The sequence below is a fragment of the Capra hircus genome, chromosome 6 (genome assembly GCF_001704415.2).
Source record: "Capra hircus breed San Clemente chromosome 6, ASM170441v1, whole genome shotgun sequence".
Lineage (NCBI taxonomy): Eukaryota > Metazoa > Chordata > Mammalia > Artiodactyla > Bovidae > Capra > Capra hircus.
This window is the reverse complement of record NC_030813.1, coordinates 96,083,475-96,100,387: the sequence shown is the minus strand read 5'-3', so window position 1 is coordinate 96,100,387 and position 16,913 is coordinate 96,083,475. Positions and strand designations below refer to the sequence as shown.

The window sequence follows — 16,913 nt, the reverse complement described above, 5'->3', positions numbered from 1 at the left end:
ATGTATTCAAATAGGATTAGATTTTGCTCGCTATTCTAGAGAGCAAGATGTGTTCCCTGAAATGTGTTATCTTACTTTTTTGATTCCATGATGGTCACAGCTCTGTTATCTAAAGGAAGATGATCATAGTGTGTTCCTATTTATTTAATTAGCCCAAAAGAAATGGTCACCATATACCTGAGGCAGGGAACTTTCAGGAGACTGGAGACATTTATTTGATGTCATTATGTTTCTTCTTGCTACATACAACAAAATTAATTTTTCAATAGAAATAATGGGTTTGGCATTTTCTGAGGTGACCTAGGAAATGGATGGATAGTTTCTTTAAGAAAATGGTTCTGAGCTGCAAGTGATAAGTGCAATTATGGTACACAGTTTATCTGCCTATTGGAAATTGTTTATAATTTCTGATAGCTCTTCAGTATAAAATTTTTAAAGTATTTTTGAACTTTTTATTGAATTTGTTACAATACTGTTTCTGTTTTATGTTTTGATTTTTTTGGCCATGAGGCATGCGGTATTTTACCTCCCTGACCAGGGATTGAACCCACACCCCCTGCACTGAAAGGCAAAGGCTTAAACACTAGACTGCCAAGGAAGTCCTTCTACATATAATTTTAACTCTATTTGATTTATGTTATAACAAATACTGTCTTTGATTCTACTTTAGACAATTTTTTAAAAAGATCTCTGTATATCAAGGTTAACTTGCTACTAATAGTCTTTCTTTTAACCAATGTAGATTTTTGAATAGGAAATAGACACATATATAAATGTTCATACTAGTTTAGTTACCATAAAATTTTTCCAAGGGAAATAAAACATATTTTTTCACAATAAATAGTTAATCATTTTTCATTAACTAAGGGGTGAGACTCAGCATCACTAACAACAGGACAACTTGACTTAAGTGCCTTCTCATATGATGCAATACATAGTCCTCACCAATAGAGAATTCTTACTGAAAAAATATTTACAGTTAATACAATCAAGCTTTTAGAATTATCTCCCATCCCAGTTTAAAAAAATACAGAAATGAGAGAAACAAACAATACTACAAAGTAACAATCAGACAAGTCCAGAATGCAGGATAACATAAAAGGCAACTGGCCTTATCTCTTTAAAAAAACAATGTCATGACTATATATATATATATATATATATATGTATATATGTATATCTTGTTGGAAACTGAGGGAGAAGGTGCTATCTTAGGGTAAAAGAGAGTCAAGATACATAAACAATGCAATTTTTGTACATCATTTGAATGATAGTTCACAAAACTAGTTACAAAACAGATTTTTAAACAACTAGGAAAATTTGAATATGAGATGGATATTAGCTGATAGTAGGAAATACTTATTAATTTTCTTATATTGATAATAGTAATGCTATAAAGGAGAAAGTTTTCATTCTTAGGAGATGAATAGTGAAAAAATGTTTAGGGATTAAATCTGTAAGCTACTTTAAAATGGCACACACGCACATACCAATGTACTAAAAAGAGTTAAAGCATCTTTGGAAAAATGTTAACAGTTGTTTAGTTTAGGTTGTGAGTATACTGGCATTTATTGTACTTTTCTTCCAATGTTTCAAAAATTTTTTAAAAATTTTATAATAAAAGCTGGAAGAGTTACACAATTTGAATATACTTATATCACTGGAGAGTACACTTAAAATGATTAGAATGGTAAATTTTATGCTATGTATATTTTACCAATATTTTTAAATATTGGAAAAATCTTGTATAAAGAATAATACTGTCATAACCACAGTAATGTTGTCAATGAACTAGAGGTTATCTCAGATCTCTAATTATTCACTTAAGGTTTACCCAGAGACATAATCTTCAGGGAAGTACATTCTAAACAGTTAAATATACTACCAGATAATTGTTCTGGGGTTCTGACTTTTTTAAAAAGCAATGAGCCAAACAGCCTGGATAAAATTCTACCATATAATGATGCAGACAAATATTTCAGTAGAAATTTGATAAGAATTGTTCGAATATATTTGGGTTTTATAGACCAACAGGAGGAGGTCCATCTTTCAGATCTCCCTTCTCCACCCTTGTGTCTTCCATGAGAGATAATACTAAATGTTTAACTTAGGATAGGGAAAAAAAAATTCAAATGAGTTAAGTATTGGAAAATTAAATTTATTTGTAAAAGAATTCCAAGTAAATATTACAAAAATTATGTGAGCCACAGTTCAGAGGATATGAATAGATTCTAAAAGTATCCTGGGATATAACTGAGGTTCAACACGTCAGGGCCAATTTTTCCCTAAAGATTTTTAGGCTGCAGCCACAATTAAAGGCCACTTTTAGTTCTGTCCAGAGCTCTTCTACACACAAAGCTGTGGGACACTGTAATTTTTACTCACACAGACTGAAAATAAAGGCCTGGTTAAGTACAAAGGGTTGTTTTCTGCCAAGCTCAATGAAAGGAGGAAGTGGCAAGGGTGGGTACGGGATGGCTGAAATTCCCGTCTTAACCGTAGATAGCAGGATTGCTTAAAGTTCTGAAAAACAACCTCAAATTAGGTCTTGTCAAGTCAGATACACATCTGCAAAGAAATATATGGCCTGACAATTACTAGGATATGGATATGAGACCAAAGAGAAAAATATCTTTTCATGACAAAATCCTAAAGTAGAATCATATAGCATTGATTAAGCAAAAAACATGGCATCTGGAGTTTCACAGGTCTCTATTTGGTCCTGGATTATGAGTACAATTATCTATGTGTAATTTTGGTTAAGCCAATTAATATCACTATGATGCATGTTCTTTGAGGTTAAAATGTAAAAAACATTCCTAATCCATAAGGTTGTTGTAAGGTGTAAGTGAAATGATGTATATAAATTATTTAGTACAGAGCGTTATGCATGCTAAGTGCTCAGTTAATTTTTATCAGCAATATAGTCATCTTAGACTTTGACTCAGCCTAGTCCCAGTGCTTTTGAACTGTGGTGTTGGAGAAGACTCTTGAGAGTCCCTTGAACTGCAAGGAGATCCAACCAGTCCATTCTAAAGGAGATCAGCCTTGGGATTTCTTTGGAAGGAATGATGCTAAAGCTGCAACTCCAGTACTTTGGCCATCTCATGGGAAGAGTTGACTCATTTGAAAAGGCTCTGATGCTGGGAGGGATGGGGGCAGGAGGAGAAGGGGACAACAGAGGATGAGATGGCTGGATGGCATCACCGACTCGATGGATGTGAATCTGAGTGAACTCCAGGAGTTGGCGATGGACAGGGAGGCCTGGCATGCTGCAATTCATGGGGTTGCAAAGAGTTGGACACGACTGAGCAACTGAACTGAACTGAACTGTACTGTACTGAGTCCCCGTGCTATGGGACAACCTGAGAGAGCCCAGGGACTGAAGTTAAACCCAACCAAAGGGATTGAGCAAAGGAGCCATAACCAGACTAGTCCTGTTTGACTCTGTGACACAGGCCAGAATACTGCAGTGGGTAGCCTTTCTCTTCTCCGGGGGATCTTCTCAACCCTGGGATTGAACCCAGGTCTCCTGCATTGCAGGTGGATTCTTTACCAGCTGAGCCACAAGGGAAGCCCTTGAAAATATTAGGTAGTAATTTAGACTGGAGGTCACAAACTCCAATGTCTAGAAGAATCTCATAGGTGTTATGAATGAGTAATTTAAGGATGACACTGCAGATGCCAGTAAGTATGAGTGGTCATGAAGTAAAAGTGAATGTTAGTCGCTCAGCTGTGTCCAGCTTTCTACAACCCCATGGACTATAGCCTGCCAGGCTCCTCTGTCCATGGAATTCTCCAGGCAAGAATACTGGAGTGGGTGACCATTCCCTTCTCCAGGGGACCTTCCTGACCCAGGGATCAACCCAGGTCTCCTGCACTGCAGGCAGATTATTTTTATTTGTGGTCTGAACCACCGCCAAGTCTCTGTCAATGTGGTGAGAACATACCCCATCTTAAGTAGCAGCTGCTTTTTGATTCAAGATCAGGGCTGGGATGAGAGCATGCAGGCTCAGTGTGGGAAGACCTTATCAGTTTTTAGAGAACCTGCAACTCAAAAATATTTTATGTGACATTTCCTGTTTCTAGGATATTGACCCAACTTTTAAATATATTGTGCAGGCCCAAATAAAACATGTCTGCAGCCAGATTACTACTAACTGGTGATTTCTGGTTTGTGACTTCTTATTAATGTAGCACATCTACCTAACACCAGTACTGGTCCTAACGATCTGGATGGGAGTGAATCTCTGGTCTGGGGACCAGTAGACAGACCAGTGCTATGTGTATGTATGTGTATGTGTGTGTGTATGTATACACATAAGTTGTTGTTGTTGAGCTAAGTCATATCTGACCCTTTCTGTGACCCCATAGACTGTAACCAACCAGGTTCCTCTGTCCACCATGGTATTTTAAGGGCAAAAATACCGGAATGAGTTGCCATTTCCTTCTCCAGGGTATCTTCCTGACCCAGGAACTGAACCCACATCTTCTATTCAGCAAGCGAATTCTTTAAATGTGTGTGTGTGTGTGTGTGTGTGTGTGTGTGTGTGTGTGAAAGAGAAAGTGAAATTGTTAGTTATTCAGTGGTGTCCAACTCTTTGTGACCCCATGTACTGTATGTATCCCACCAGGCTCTTCTGTCTATGGGACTCCCCAGGCAAGAATACTGGAGTGGGTAGCCATTTTCTTCTCCAGGGGATCCTCCCAACCCAGGGATTGAACCTAGGCCTCCAGCATTGCCGGCAGATTCTTTACTATCTGACCCACTGGGACGTGTGTGTATACACACACACACACACACACATATATATGTATATATATATATACATATAATGTGAGCCATAACACAAAGAGGCATGTGTGTCATTTTGAATTTTCTAGTAGCCATACTGAAAAAGGTAAAAAGAAATAGGTGAAAATAGTTTTAAATATATTTCATTAACCCAATACATCCAACATATCACTATTTTAACATATAATAAATGTAGATTTATGTAAGATATTTTATATTTTTATAACATCTTCAAAATCAGGTGTGTATTTCACCCACGTAGCACATCTTAATTCTGGGTTAGTCCGTGTGATTAAAGTGAAAGTACTCAATACTTGCATATGAATAGTGGTGACCCTCCTGTATAGCGCAGGTCTAGAGTATGCTTCTCAAACTTAAACATGCATATTGAAAGGCAGAAAGTGAAATGTGAAAGTGTTAGTTGCTCAGTCATGTGTGTATTCTTTCCAACAGTACGGACTATAGCCCTCCAGGCTCCTCTGTCCATAGGATTCACAGGCAAGAAATCTGGAGTGGGTAGCCATTCCCTTCTCCAGGGGATATTCCTGACACAGGGATGGAAGCTGGGTTTCCTGCACTGCAGGCAGATTCTGTACCATCTGAGCCACCGTGTGGGGGATCATATTAAAATGCCAGTTCTGCTTTGCTGGTTGGGACAGAGCCTGAGATACTTCACTTCTTCCTGGCTCTCAGGTGGTCACTGCTCCTTGTCCATGGACCACACACTTTCAATATCTAGGAGCTGGGTGTTTGTGGCAGGTCTCCCTCAATCAGTATTTTTACTCCCAAAGCACTTCTTCCCCTTCCAAATTCAGTGAATATTTGTTGAAGAGGCTAAAATGATACTCTAATGGCGAGTCACCATATTCAGATGTGGGAGAATATTAATAATTTCAATATAAACACTAGTTTATAGATCACTTGCAGAAGCACTGAGTCATTTACTCCTTTTGTCTTAAACTTGAGAACTTGCCAACGTGTTACCAGATGCTTTCATGAGAATGAGCTTAAGCACAGGATAAGCACAACTTTATAATTCTAACTTCAGAGATTTGGCAAGTTCAACATTTTAATAAAACAGACAATGGGACTGCAAGGGAAATTTGACAATAATACCTCTCAAAGCTTTAGTATTTAGGGGCATTCCTCGGTCAAGGGTATGAATGTTTCATGGACTCTCTACAAAGAAACACAAAAAAAGAACATTTTAATTTCCTCATGACAATTCTATTTGAGGCATGAGTAGAGCTCGACAGGAGACATTACATCTTTGTTCAACAATACATAACTATGGAAATTTAAATAGCTCAATGTGGGGGGTGGGGGGCAGAATATAACTCAAGGGTTCTACACAGTGCATTGTCTTCAAGACACAAACACTTTTACACCCAGAAGAGAGTTCTGGAAGTGAACAGTGAATTCCTAAGAACTTGTTCTCACTTATCACTGTTTGATTTGTGAACTTTAGCAACTGATTTATCTTCTTTTATCCTCTCTTGGATGTTAAGAATAATGCTTGTTGAGCTTATTTCACAAAGTTGCTGTAGGGCAGTGTAAAGGAACTTGGTAAACTGTAGCATGGCATTTGTTTATAGGTTGTTCACAGTCATGCCCAGAGGAAAGGACTGAATCGAAAACACATGATCAAGATGACGTCTGAGCTGACAAGATCATCAAGTTTTCAGCCCTTTCTACTGCTGCAGTTCATAACAGTTGCAGCTGTCTGCTGATATTTATGTTTTCCACAGTAAAAGTGCAAGACAGGATTCTAATCACAGAACTACTGTCTCTTCCTACATAGAATAAAATAGCATGTCAAAAGATAAATAGAAAGGAACCTTTGGAAAGTTTTAATTTTAAAGTCTTTGTTTTAGTTCGGAATCAAACTGACCATGGAACTATGGATACCAAAGATATTTTTTCCCTAGTAACAACTGTTTAAGTCATTTACTGGCATGAGATCTCTTGAGTGAAAAAATCTGAAGTCTGGTTCTGATAGATGGTTTAAACTCAATGTGGTAAAAGTTGTAAAGTGCAGTCTTTGTAATATAGCTAATTTTGCTTGAAAGTTCAGAAATTATCTGGCACTGAGGAGGAAAAAAAACCCCAAGATGATAAAACCCTATAATTGAGAAATTTACAAAATATTATGAAAAGACATTAAAGAGGACATAAATAAGTGTAAATAAATAACTGAAAGACCTAATGTCATCGAGATGCCAATCAACGGTACATTTAAGCATAACACGAAAGCAATTGCAATAAAAATTACACCATTTTTTGTGTGTGGACATTACAAGTTGACTAAAATTTATATGGGAGAGTAAAGGGCAAGAATAGACTAGATATTCCTGAAAAAGAAAAACCAGATGAAGAAATTGCCTTTTTTATATCAAGAATTATTATGAACATATAACAAATGAGTAAGATTCTATTATTTTAAGTAATGGCCAATAAAACAAAAGAGTGAGCCCAGGAGCAACCTATCACATGCAGAATCAACTTTTGAAACAAACTGTATTGTGTATGTGGGGGAAGAGATAGTGGACTTTTCAATAAATATTGCTAGGACAAATTATTAGTAATACAGAAAACAAAAAGTGGACTCTTCACAGGGCACTGAGCTGAGTTCCCTGTGCTATACAGCAGGTTCCCACTAGCTATCTATTTTACACATGATGACCTTGCTTATTTAACTTATATGCAGAGTATATCATGTGAAATGCTGGGCTGGATGAATTCCAAGCTGGAATCAAGATTGCTGGGAGAAATATCAATAACCTCAGATATGCAGATTATACTACCCTAATGGCAGAAAGCAAAGAGGAGCTAAAGAGCCTCTTGATGAGTTTCAAAAGAGGAGAGTGAAAAAGCTGGCATAAAACTCAACATTATTAAAGATTTTAAAATTTAAAAAAAATAAAAAATTTAAAAAAAAATAAAGTAAGAAATGAATAAAGTTAATTTTATAATATAAAAAAAAACAAAAAAAAACAAAAATGAAGATCACGGCATCTGGTACCATCATGTTATGGCAAATTGATGGGGAAAAAATGGAAACAGTGACAGACTCTATTTTTTTGGGCTCCAAAATCACTGTGGATGGTGACTGTAGCCATGAAAGAAAAAGCTTTTTAAAGTAAGACCTTTGCTTCTTGGAAGAAAAGCTATGACAAATCCAGGCAGCATATTAAAAAACAAGAGGCATCACTTTGCTGACAAAGGTCCATATAGTCAAAGCTATGGTCTTTCCAATAGACATGTATGGATGCAAGAGTTGGACCATAAAGAAGGCTGAGCACCCAAGGATTGATAGTCTTTGAACTGTTGTTCTAGAGAAGACTCTTAAGAGTCCCTTGGAGAGCAAGGACGTCAAACCAGTCAATCCTAAAGGAAATCAACCCTGAATATTCATTGGAAGGACTGATGCTGAAGCTGAAACTCCAATACTTTGGCCACCTGATGTGAAGAGACAACTGATTGGAAAAGACCCTGATGCTGGTAAAGATTGTAGGCAGGAGAAGAAGGAGAAGACAGAGGGTGAAATGATTGGATGGCATCACCAACTCAATAGACATGAGTTTGAGCAAACTCTGGGAGATAGTGAAGGACAGGGAAGCCTGGCATGCTGCAGGTCATGGGGTCTCAAACAGTCGGACACGATTTAGTGACTGAAGAAAAGGTGTGTACATGTCAATTCTAATCTTCCATTTCCCCTCCTGTTCCATAAGGCCGTTCTCTAGAAGGGCAGTATAGGAGGGTGGGAGGGAGGTCTAAGAGAGAGGGGATATATGTATACATACAGTTGATTCATTTGCTTTACAGCAGAAACTAACACAATATTGTAAAGCAATTATGCTCCAATTTAAAAAAGTGGACCCTTACCAACTACCATATACAGTACTAAATTCTGGTAGGTTAAAGATACAAGCCTTTGACTGTGTGGATCACAATGAGCTGTGGAAAATTCTGAAAGAGATGGGAATACCAGACCACCTGACCTGCCTCTTGAGAAACCTCTATGCAGGTCAGGAAGCAACAGTTAGAACTGGACATGGAACAACAGACTGGTTCCAAATAGGAAAGGAATACGTCAAGGCTGTATATTGTCACCCTGCTTATTTAATTTCTATGCAGTGTACATCATGAGAAATGCTGGGCTGGAAGAAACACAAGCTGGAATCAAGATTGCCGGGAGAAATATCAATCACCTCATATATGCAGATGACACCACCCTTTTGACAGAAAGTGAAGAGGAACTAAAAAGCCTCTTGATGAAAGTGAAAAAGGAGAGTTAAAAGGTTGGCTTAAAGGTCAACATTCAGAAAACGAAGATCATGGCATCTGGTCCCATCACTTCATGGGAAATAGATGGGGAAACAGTGGAAACAGTGTCAGAGTTTATTTTTCTGGGCTCCAAAATCACTGCAGATGGTGATTGCAGCCATGAAATTAAAAGACACTTACTACTTGGAAGGAAAGTTATGACCAACCTAGATGGCATATTCAAAAGCAGAGACATTACTTTGCCAACAAAGGTCCATCTAGTCAAGGCTATGGTTTTTCCAGCAGTCATGTATGGATGTGAGAGTTGAACTGTGAATAAAGCTGAGCACCAAAGAATTGATGCTTTTGAACTGTGGTGTTGGAGAAGACTCTTGAGAGTCCCTCGGACTGCAAAGAGATCCAACCAGTCCATCCTAAAGGAAATCAGTCCTGAATATTCATTGGAAGCACTGATGCTGAAGCTGAAACTCCAATACTTTGGCATTTCAAAGAACTGACTCATTGGAAAAGAGCCTGATGCTGGGAAAGATTAAAGGCAGGAGAAGAAGGGGACGACAGAGTGTGAGATGGTTGGATGGCTTCACCAATGCGATGGACATGAGTTTTAGTAAGCACCATGTGTTGGTGATGGACAAGGAAGACTGTCATGCTGAAGTCCATGGGGTCACAAAGAGTCGGACACAACTGAGTGACTGAACTGAACTGTGATATTCAGAAGGTTCTCAAGTAAGTAGCAGGATAATTGAGTCTTAAATAAAGAGATCTGTTCTACTTTCAAAGACAACTCCACTCCAGAACAGTGATCAAATCACCCACATGGTATGAGAGAAGTCCAAGAATGAACTCTGGTGATTACCATCATGCATGAAATAAACAAGGGGAGGATTCAATGAGGGATTCTGATATAAAATGTTAGAGTATTTGAATAGATTTGAGAAGAAGGAATTAATAAGCATACTGATTAAGCAACAGTAATCAAATGATGTAGAGAAGTTAAATAGGATGAGAACTGAAAACAGCACATAGAAGTTTGAAATTGGCAGTCACTCATAATTTTCGAAGGAGTTGTTTCATTTGAATAATAGTGGCAGAGGGCTAATAACAATGGGTTATCACCTCCATGAGAAGTGAGAATTGAAGATACTTGTTATTTTGAAGAGTTTAGCTGGAAAGTTTAAGAGCAGTAGGTCAACAGTTGGAATTCAAAAAGGATTTCCTTAACATAGAAATAGCTTCAGCATGTCTAGAGGTAAGATAAAGGAGCCAGCTGATAGCATCAGTATGAGAAAGCATGAAAAAAAGAGAATAGTAGATGAAGTATGGCTTCACTGGAAAGAGGGGTGAAAGGATTAAAAAAAAAAAAAACAAGTTGAATAAATTAGCTCTAGCCAAGTCAAGGAGTTCTTTTTTTTCTGCATCTGGGAAAATGTGGTGAGAATAAATGCGTGTATTTCACTTAATAAAAATGAACTTTTTTTTTTCTAAGAAAAAACCAATTTTCTTCCTTGGTGTTCCAGTGGTTAAGAATCTGCCTTGCAATGCAGAAAATGTGGGTTCAATTCTTGGTCAGGGAACTAAGATCCCACAAGCTGTGGAGCAGCTAAGTCCATGTGCCACTACTAGTGAGCCCACGTGCCACAACTATAGTCTGTGGGCTGCAAACAAAAGGGTCACATGACACAGTGATGATCCTGTATGTTTCAGCGAAGACCTGATGCAGACAAATAAATATATTAAAAATAAAAGCAAGTACAAGTACTTGTGGTCGGACATTTTATTTCAGAAATGTCTCCAGAAAACCCTGAGTCACTCTTAGGGCACACATTCCCTCATAGTGCTCAGGAAATCCTAAGCCTTGCTGTGTTGGGGAAATGCGCACAAGTTTGCAGCAGACTGAATGTCTGAGAGGTTGGCTGAGGGAAAGACGGCATGGTGGTGTTCTGAGAGTTAGGGATGGGTGTGTTTTGCATGTAGATGGTAAGCCCAGGAGCCAGTAGTGGCCAGAATGGAACTGTGACTGGGAATAATCAGAAGAACACTCTGAGGGGGCTACCTGCTAATGGGGAAGCTGATTTGGGTTGAGAGAGAGCCAGATTAGGCAGTGGTTTCTCTGTTTGGACCCAATGTTCTCTGTGAAATGTGAGGCAAATCATATATGGAGAGGAGTCAGGGTCAGAGTCGAGAACAATGGTTTTGAGAAAGTGATGAAGCTTCAGACTATTTGGGGGCGGTGGGAAGAATGATGAAATTAAGAACTGAGAAAAAACATATAGATGGATGGCTGAGGGCCACAAAGGGCCTGGCTGACTTTGGAGGCCATAAATTATTGATAGCAGCCAACCACACCTTTTTGAAATACCCTAAAATTTCCTTCAACATTTCCCAGGGATCTGGCAGACAAGAGGATGACTGGCTCAATCACCCTGCGGGTTAGCAGGAGAGATACCATCAAAGCACAAAAAAGTCATGGGCAGCAGGGATTAGTGCAAGAGGTAAATTAAATGATTTTGCTCTGCATCAAGGTTGGATAGGGAAAGGAGTGTCTGTGAAATGGGGATGGGTTAGGAAGTCTAGATGACAGCAAGTAGGATGTCAGAGATGTCAGAGGAAGAGTGTTGTTACAAGTGTCAAAACATAATCTGGATACAGCAGTGAAGAGATAAAGCAGAATGCTGCTACAACTATTGTGTTCTAGCGTAAGGGAGAGGTGTAGAATTAAAGTTTGGCTCCCGAGCTACTCAGAAGGTGGGAGAAGGATCAGGATCTGTACATGGATTGACTTGGTTGAGTAGATCCTATGTTATGGGATAGGGAAGAAAGGGTAGGGGTTAGTAAAAACAACCATGAGTAGAAGAAATATCCAAATAGGCCAGTGGTGAAAATAAAGGAGTGTGAGCTACTCAGAGGCCTGGACTTTGGTTGGTGACAAAAAAAAAAAAAGGGCGGGAGGAAAATGTATTTCTTGGACGGCTCTTGAGGCTTCTAGACAGGCAAAGTCCCAAGTGGTGCAAGATCCTTGTGAGATTAGCAATTTTTAGGTTCTACTTATCATTTAAAAGGAATGCCACTGAGAATTTGCTTATCTCATCTCTGAAGAGTTCCCTTCATTGGCCTGTTAGTGGAAAATATGCTCTATGTTCAGTCCCCATTTTAAAATTTACTTACTTTCTTATTCCAATCACTCTTACTACATTCCTATTATATATACATTGGAGTTCCAGAATATAAATAACTTTTATCTTTACTCTTGAGAAGCTTGTTCTCTTATTGAAGATGTGAGAAATGTGTTACACTTTACCTCATATCTGTGGGTCTTGGAAGAAGTCGTTTCTTTCCACTAAAGTAGACTTCGAAATCTTCAGTCTTCAGCCTGTGGGCATAGTCAATGTATCCTGACACCTCCTGCCCATGAGAATTTTTGTCACGAATAAAAATCACCGACTAGTAACACAGAAAAACAGAGAATGGAGAGAGAGTAAGTGAATGAAAGTCATTTGAGTAAAATTTACATAATAATAAAATCTACAGTTATTGAGTGATAACATGTGTTATAGCTTATTCTAAGGGCTTTATGTTTCATCCTTACAATGAGCCTATAAGTATTATTACTTTCTCCTGACAGTGAAGAAATTCATGAAAAGTTAACTAAACATGCATATAATGTTCATTTATAGCAATTGAGGGCTTCCCTTGTGGCTCAGAAAGTAGAGAATCTGCCTGCAATGGGGGAGAGCCAGGTTTGATCCCTGGGTTGCGAAGATTCCATGGACAAGGGCATGGCTACCCACTCCAGTATTCTTGACTGGAGATTTCACAGACAGAGGAGCTTGGAAAGCTCCGTCCATGGGATTGCAAAGAGTCGGACATGACTGAGCAACTAACACTAATTAATTTACACTAATTGTATATAACAATTTCAATAAATAACTTTAGAAGTATTCCTAAGGACAGACATTATTTTAAGTGTTTGTAATATATTATTTTCAGTTTTTGTAATACATTTATTAATTTATTTAATACATTAACTGATTCCTAATGACAGACATTATTTTAAGTGTTTGTAATGTCTTTTTCCAATCCTATTGTCTTTTCTTTGTCATCATCTCATTAATTTAAAAACTGAGAAACAAAGAAGTTGAGTTCCTTATACAGCTAGTAAGTTGAAAAACTCAGATTAAACCCAGGCTCATGTGTCTGTCCTTCTGATTAGAAAAGAATCACTACATTCTTTTTCCATTTGAGCACCTATACATTTTCTGTTACAAAAATAGAAATGGGGTCTCTTCTCTTTACTATAACAGTCAAAAATTGAAATCTCTTTACAAAATTAATTCCATAGGTCAAAAATGTACAGAAAGTACATATTTCTCCTTTACCTTAATTCCTTCACAAATATCATTGCACGGCTACAACATGTTAGACATTATTGAATGTGCCATGGATACAGTGATAAACAAGACAGTAAAGGTCTGATCTCTTGGAACTTATGTTGAAGTAAGCAGAAGTAGACGATAGTCATGAAAGGAAAACAATACTTACAGTGACTGATAAGTGTCATAAAGAAAATGATTGGCTAGAGAAGTTCATAGTGTTAAAGGCTACTTTAGGAAGAGTGATCAAGAAAGACCTTGAAAAGATCTTTATGCCAAGACTTGAAGGCTGAGAAGAGGTAAGCCATGTAGAGATCTAGAATAGGAGCCTATAAATCAAAGGGAACAGTTGATAGAAAGGCCCTAAAGTGGGAACAGGATAACAGAAATGGAAGAAGTGTAGTCTTTTCTCTGTCAAGCCAAAACACATAGATCTCAAGTTCTATGGCGGGGGCGGGGGGTGGGGAGAAAAAAAAAAACAACAACTCTAAATGTAATTGGAAAAGCTCATAATGTATTCATTTCTAAATCTAGATCAAAGTGTAGAGTTTCATGGTGAAGTTCTATATTTGGAGGAATCTGTAAATAAGATTTCCTTTTCCTCTTGAGCAATTACTGGATGGTTGCTTGTTGGGTCTTTGTATAGTCAATTATAGGGAGCGCTTACAGGGGTTACCTTAGATAGCAGAGTTTCCAAAAGGGTGAAGTTAGAAAATTGAAATAATTCTTTTCTCTGCTACACTTATGAAAATATGTTGTTAACAGCATGCCAATTTAAAAATGGAAGAACAGAGATATAATTTACAATTATTTGTTACTCTGCTGATGTTTTGTCTTTCAGCCTACTCTGGTATGGCATTGGGTGCTGAGAATACTGTGCTAAGAAGAATCCTGAGGCCCTTTCTTAGCACAAGAGGAAGGAATATTGTGCTGGATTAGCGATGTTTCCCTCAAAAATGACTGGATGAACAAACATTCATTACTATTAATGTGGTCAAATTAGACTCAATCCTTAGTCCCTCTCATTACCCCTACATAACTCTCAGTTAAATTTATATAGATTTCTCCACGTTTTTAGTCACTTAGCTTTTAGTTTATATAACAGAAAATCTAAAAGGTTAGTAACTCAAAGAGACTTCCTGAAACTTTCACACCACTAAAGCAATAACTAGTGTTGTTATCCCAACTTAAATGAGGCCATGGGTTATTAATATTTCATTTGCTGCTTGAAAGGACTTAAAATCTTTATTCTATCATGGCTGTTCCTGATGTTAGCAAGTCATGCAGGGACATGGAGATGGAAAAAAGCCCCAGAATAAGTCCTCTACTTTCAAAATGGAACTCTATTAACAATAACAACAACAAAAAGCTCTTCTGTTTCTCTCTGTTTTTGTCTCTGTCTTTCAAAATGAGAGATTTTGGAATCAAGATTTCTTGGAGATATATCAATAACCTCAGATATGCAGATGACACCACCCTTATGGCAGAAAGTGAAGAAGAACTAAAGAGCATCTTGATGAAAGTGAGAGGAGAGTGAAAAAGTTGGCTGAAAACTCAACATTCAGAAAACTCAGATCATGGCAACTGGTCCCATCACGTCATGGCAAATAGATGGGGAAACAATGGAAACAGTGACAGACTTTATTTTCTTGGGCTCCAAAATCACTGCAGATGGTGACTGCAGCCATGAAATTAAAAGTCGCTTGCTCTTTGGTAGAAAAGGTACGACCAACCTAGACAGCATATTAAAAAGCAGAGACGTTACTTTGCCAACAAAGGTCTGTCTGGTCAAAGTTATGGTTTTTCCAGTAGTCATGTATGGATGTGAGAATTGGACTATAAAGAAAGCTGAGCACCAAAGAATTGATGCTTTTGAACTGTGGTGTTGAAGAAGACTCTTGAGAGTCCCTTGGACTGCAAGGAAATCCAACCAATCTATCCTAAAGGAGATCAGTCCTGAATTTTCATTGTAAGGACTGATGCTGAAGCTGAAACTCCAATACTTTAGCCACCTGATGTGAAGAATGAACTTACTTGAAAAGACTCTAATTCGGGAAAAATTGAAGGCAGGAGGAGAAGGGGATGTCAGAGGATGACATGGTTGGATGGCATCACCAACTTGATGGACATGAGTTTGAGTAGTCTCTGGGAGTTGGTGATGGACAGGGAAGCCTGGCCTGCTGCAGTCCATGGGGTCGCAGAGTCAGACACGACTGAACGACTGAACTGAATTCATTGTTTCCATTGGATTTAGAAAATGTTATAAATAATTGTTTTAAATTTCTCTACTAACCTTTTTCTTTTAACAAATATAATAGCTTTATTGAGGTACAGTTTACATAACATAAAATTCATACCAAAGTTTTAAGTGTAAAATTCAATAGTTTTAAGTATATTTGTAGAGCAGTGTAACACAGTCTAGCTTTAGAAAATTTTCATCACCCAGAAAAGATCCCCTGTGCCCATTTGCATTCATCCCTGTTCCCATCCCCAGGTCCCAGGCAACCACTAATCTACTCTGTATCTCTATAGACTTGCCTTGTCTGAATTTTTTCAAATAACTGGAATCACACAGTATATGGTTTTATTCACTCTAATAACTTTTTAATCACAGTTAATTTCCCAAAAGACACATGAAAACTATACTTCATATACTGAAGAGCTCTTCTAAATAATGATGTTATGTTTATAAAAGAAAAATTTCCAAAATGTTCATTGTCCTTAGATATGACCCTTTAATCCTTTTTAGAATAAGATGCTTTACTGTCTAAGCCTGAATAAGTCAAGTTATAACCAATGCAAGTATTTCAGGAAATCAAATGATATTCATTTGAATGCATGACTCAGTTCACTTCAGTTCAGTCACTCAGTCATGTCCAACTCTTTGCGACCCCATGGACTGCAGCATGTCAGGCCTCCCTGTCAATCACCAACTCCTGGAGCCCACTCAACCTCATGTCCACTGAGTCAGTGATGCCATCCAACCATCTCATCCTCTGTTGTCCCCTTCTCCTCCTGCCTTCAATCTTTCCGAGCATCAGGGTCTTTTCCAATCAGTCAATTCTTCATATCAGGTGGCCAAAGTATTGGAGTTTCAGCTTCAGCATCAGTCCTTCCAATGAGTATTCAGGACTGATTTCCTCTAGGATGGATCGGTTGGATCTCCTTGCAGTCCAAGGAACTCTCAAGAGTCTTCTCCAACACCACAGTTCAAAAGCATCAATTCTTCAGAACTCAGCTTTCTTTATAGTCCAACTCTCACACCTATACATGACTACTGGAAAAACCATAGCTTTGACTCGATGGACCTTTGTTGGCAAAGTCCAAAGATCTACATTTATTTGCAACCTAAACAAAAGATGGATTGTATTACTGGTAAAGAATCTCCCTGCCAATGCAGGAGATGTAAGAGATGCAGCTTCAACCCCTGGGTTGGAAGGATCCCCTGGAGAAGGAAATGG

At 38.1% G+C, this 16,913-nt stretch overlaps 1 protein-coding gene across 3 annotated transcripts in view; it reads right to left on the bottom strand.

Moving 5' to 3' along the window:
- C6H4orf22 (chromosome 6 C4orf22 homolog) overlaps positions 1-16,913 on the bottom strand; it is a 710,136-nt gene that overhangs the window by 98,940 nt on the left and 594,283 nt on the right. For all 3 annotated transcript variants that reach the window (XM_005681817.2, XM_005681816.2, XM_005681815.3), the window contains one exon: positions 12,381-12,523. In XM_005681817.2, the coding sequence (XP_005681874.1) occupies positions 12,381-12,523 (143 nt within the window). The remainder of the gene's footprint in view (positions 1-12,380; positions 12,524-16,913) is intronic.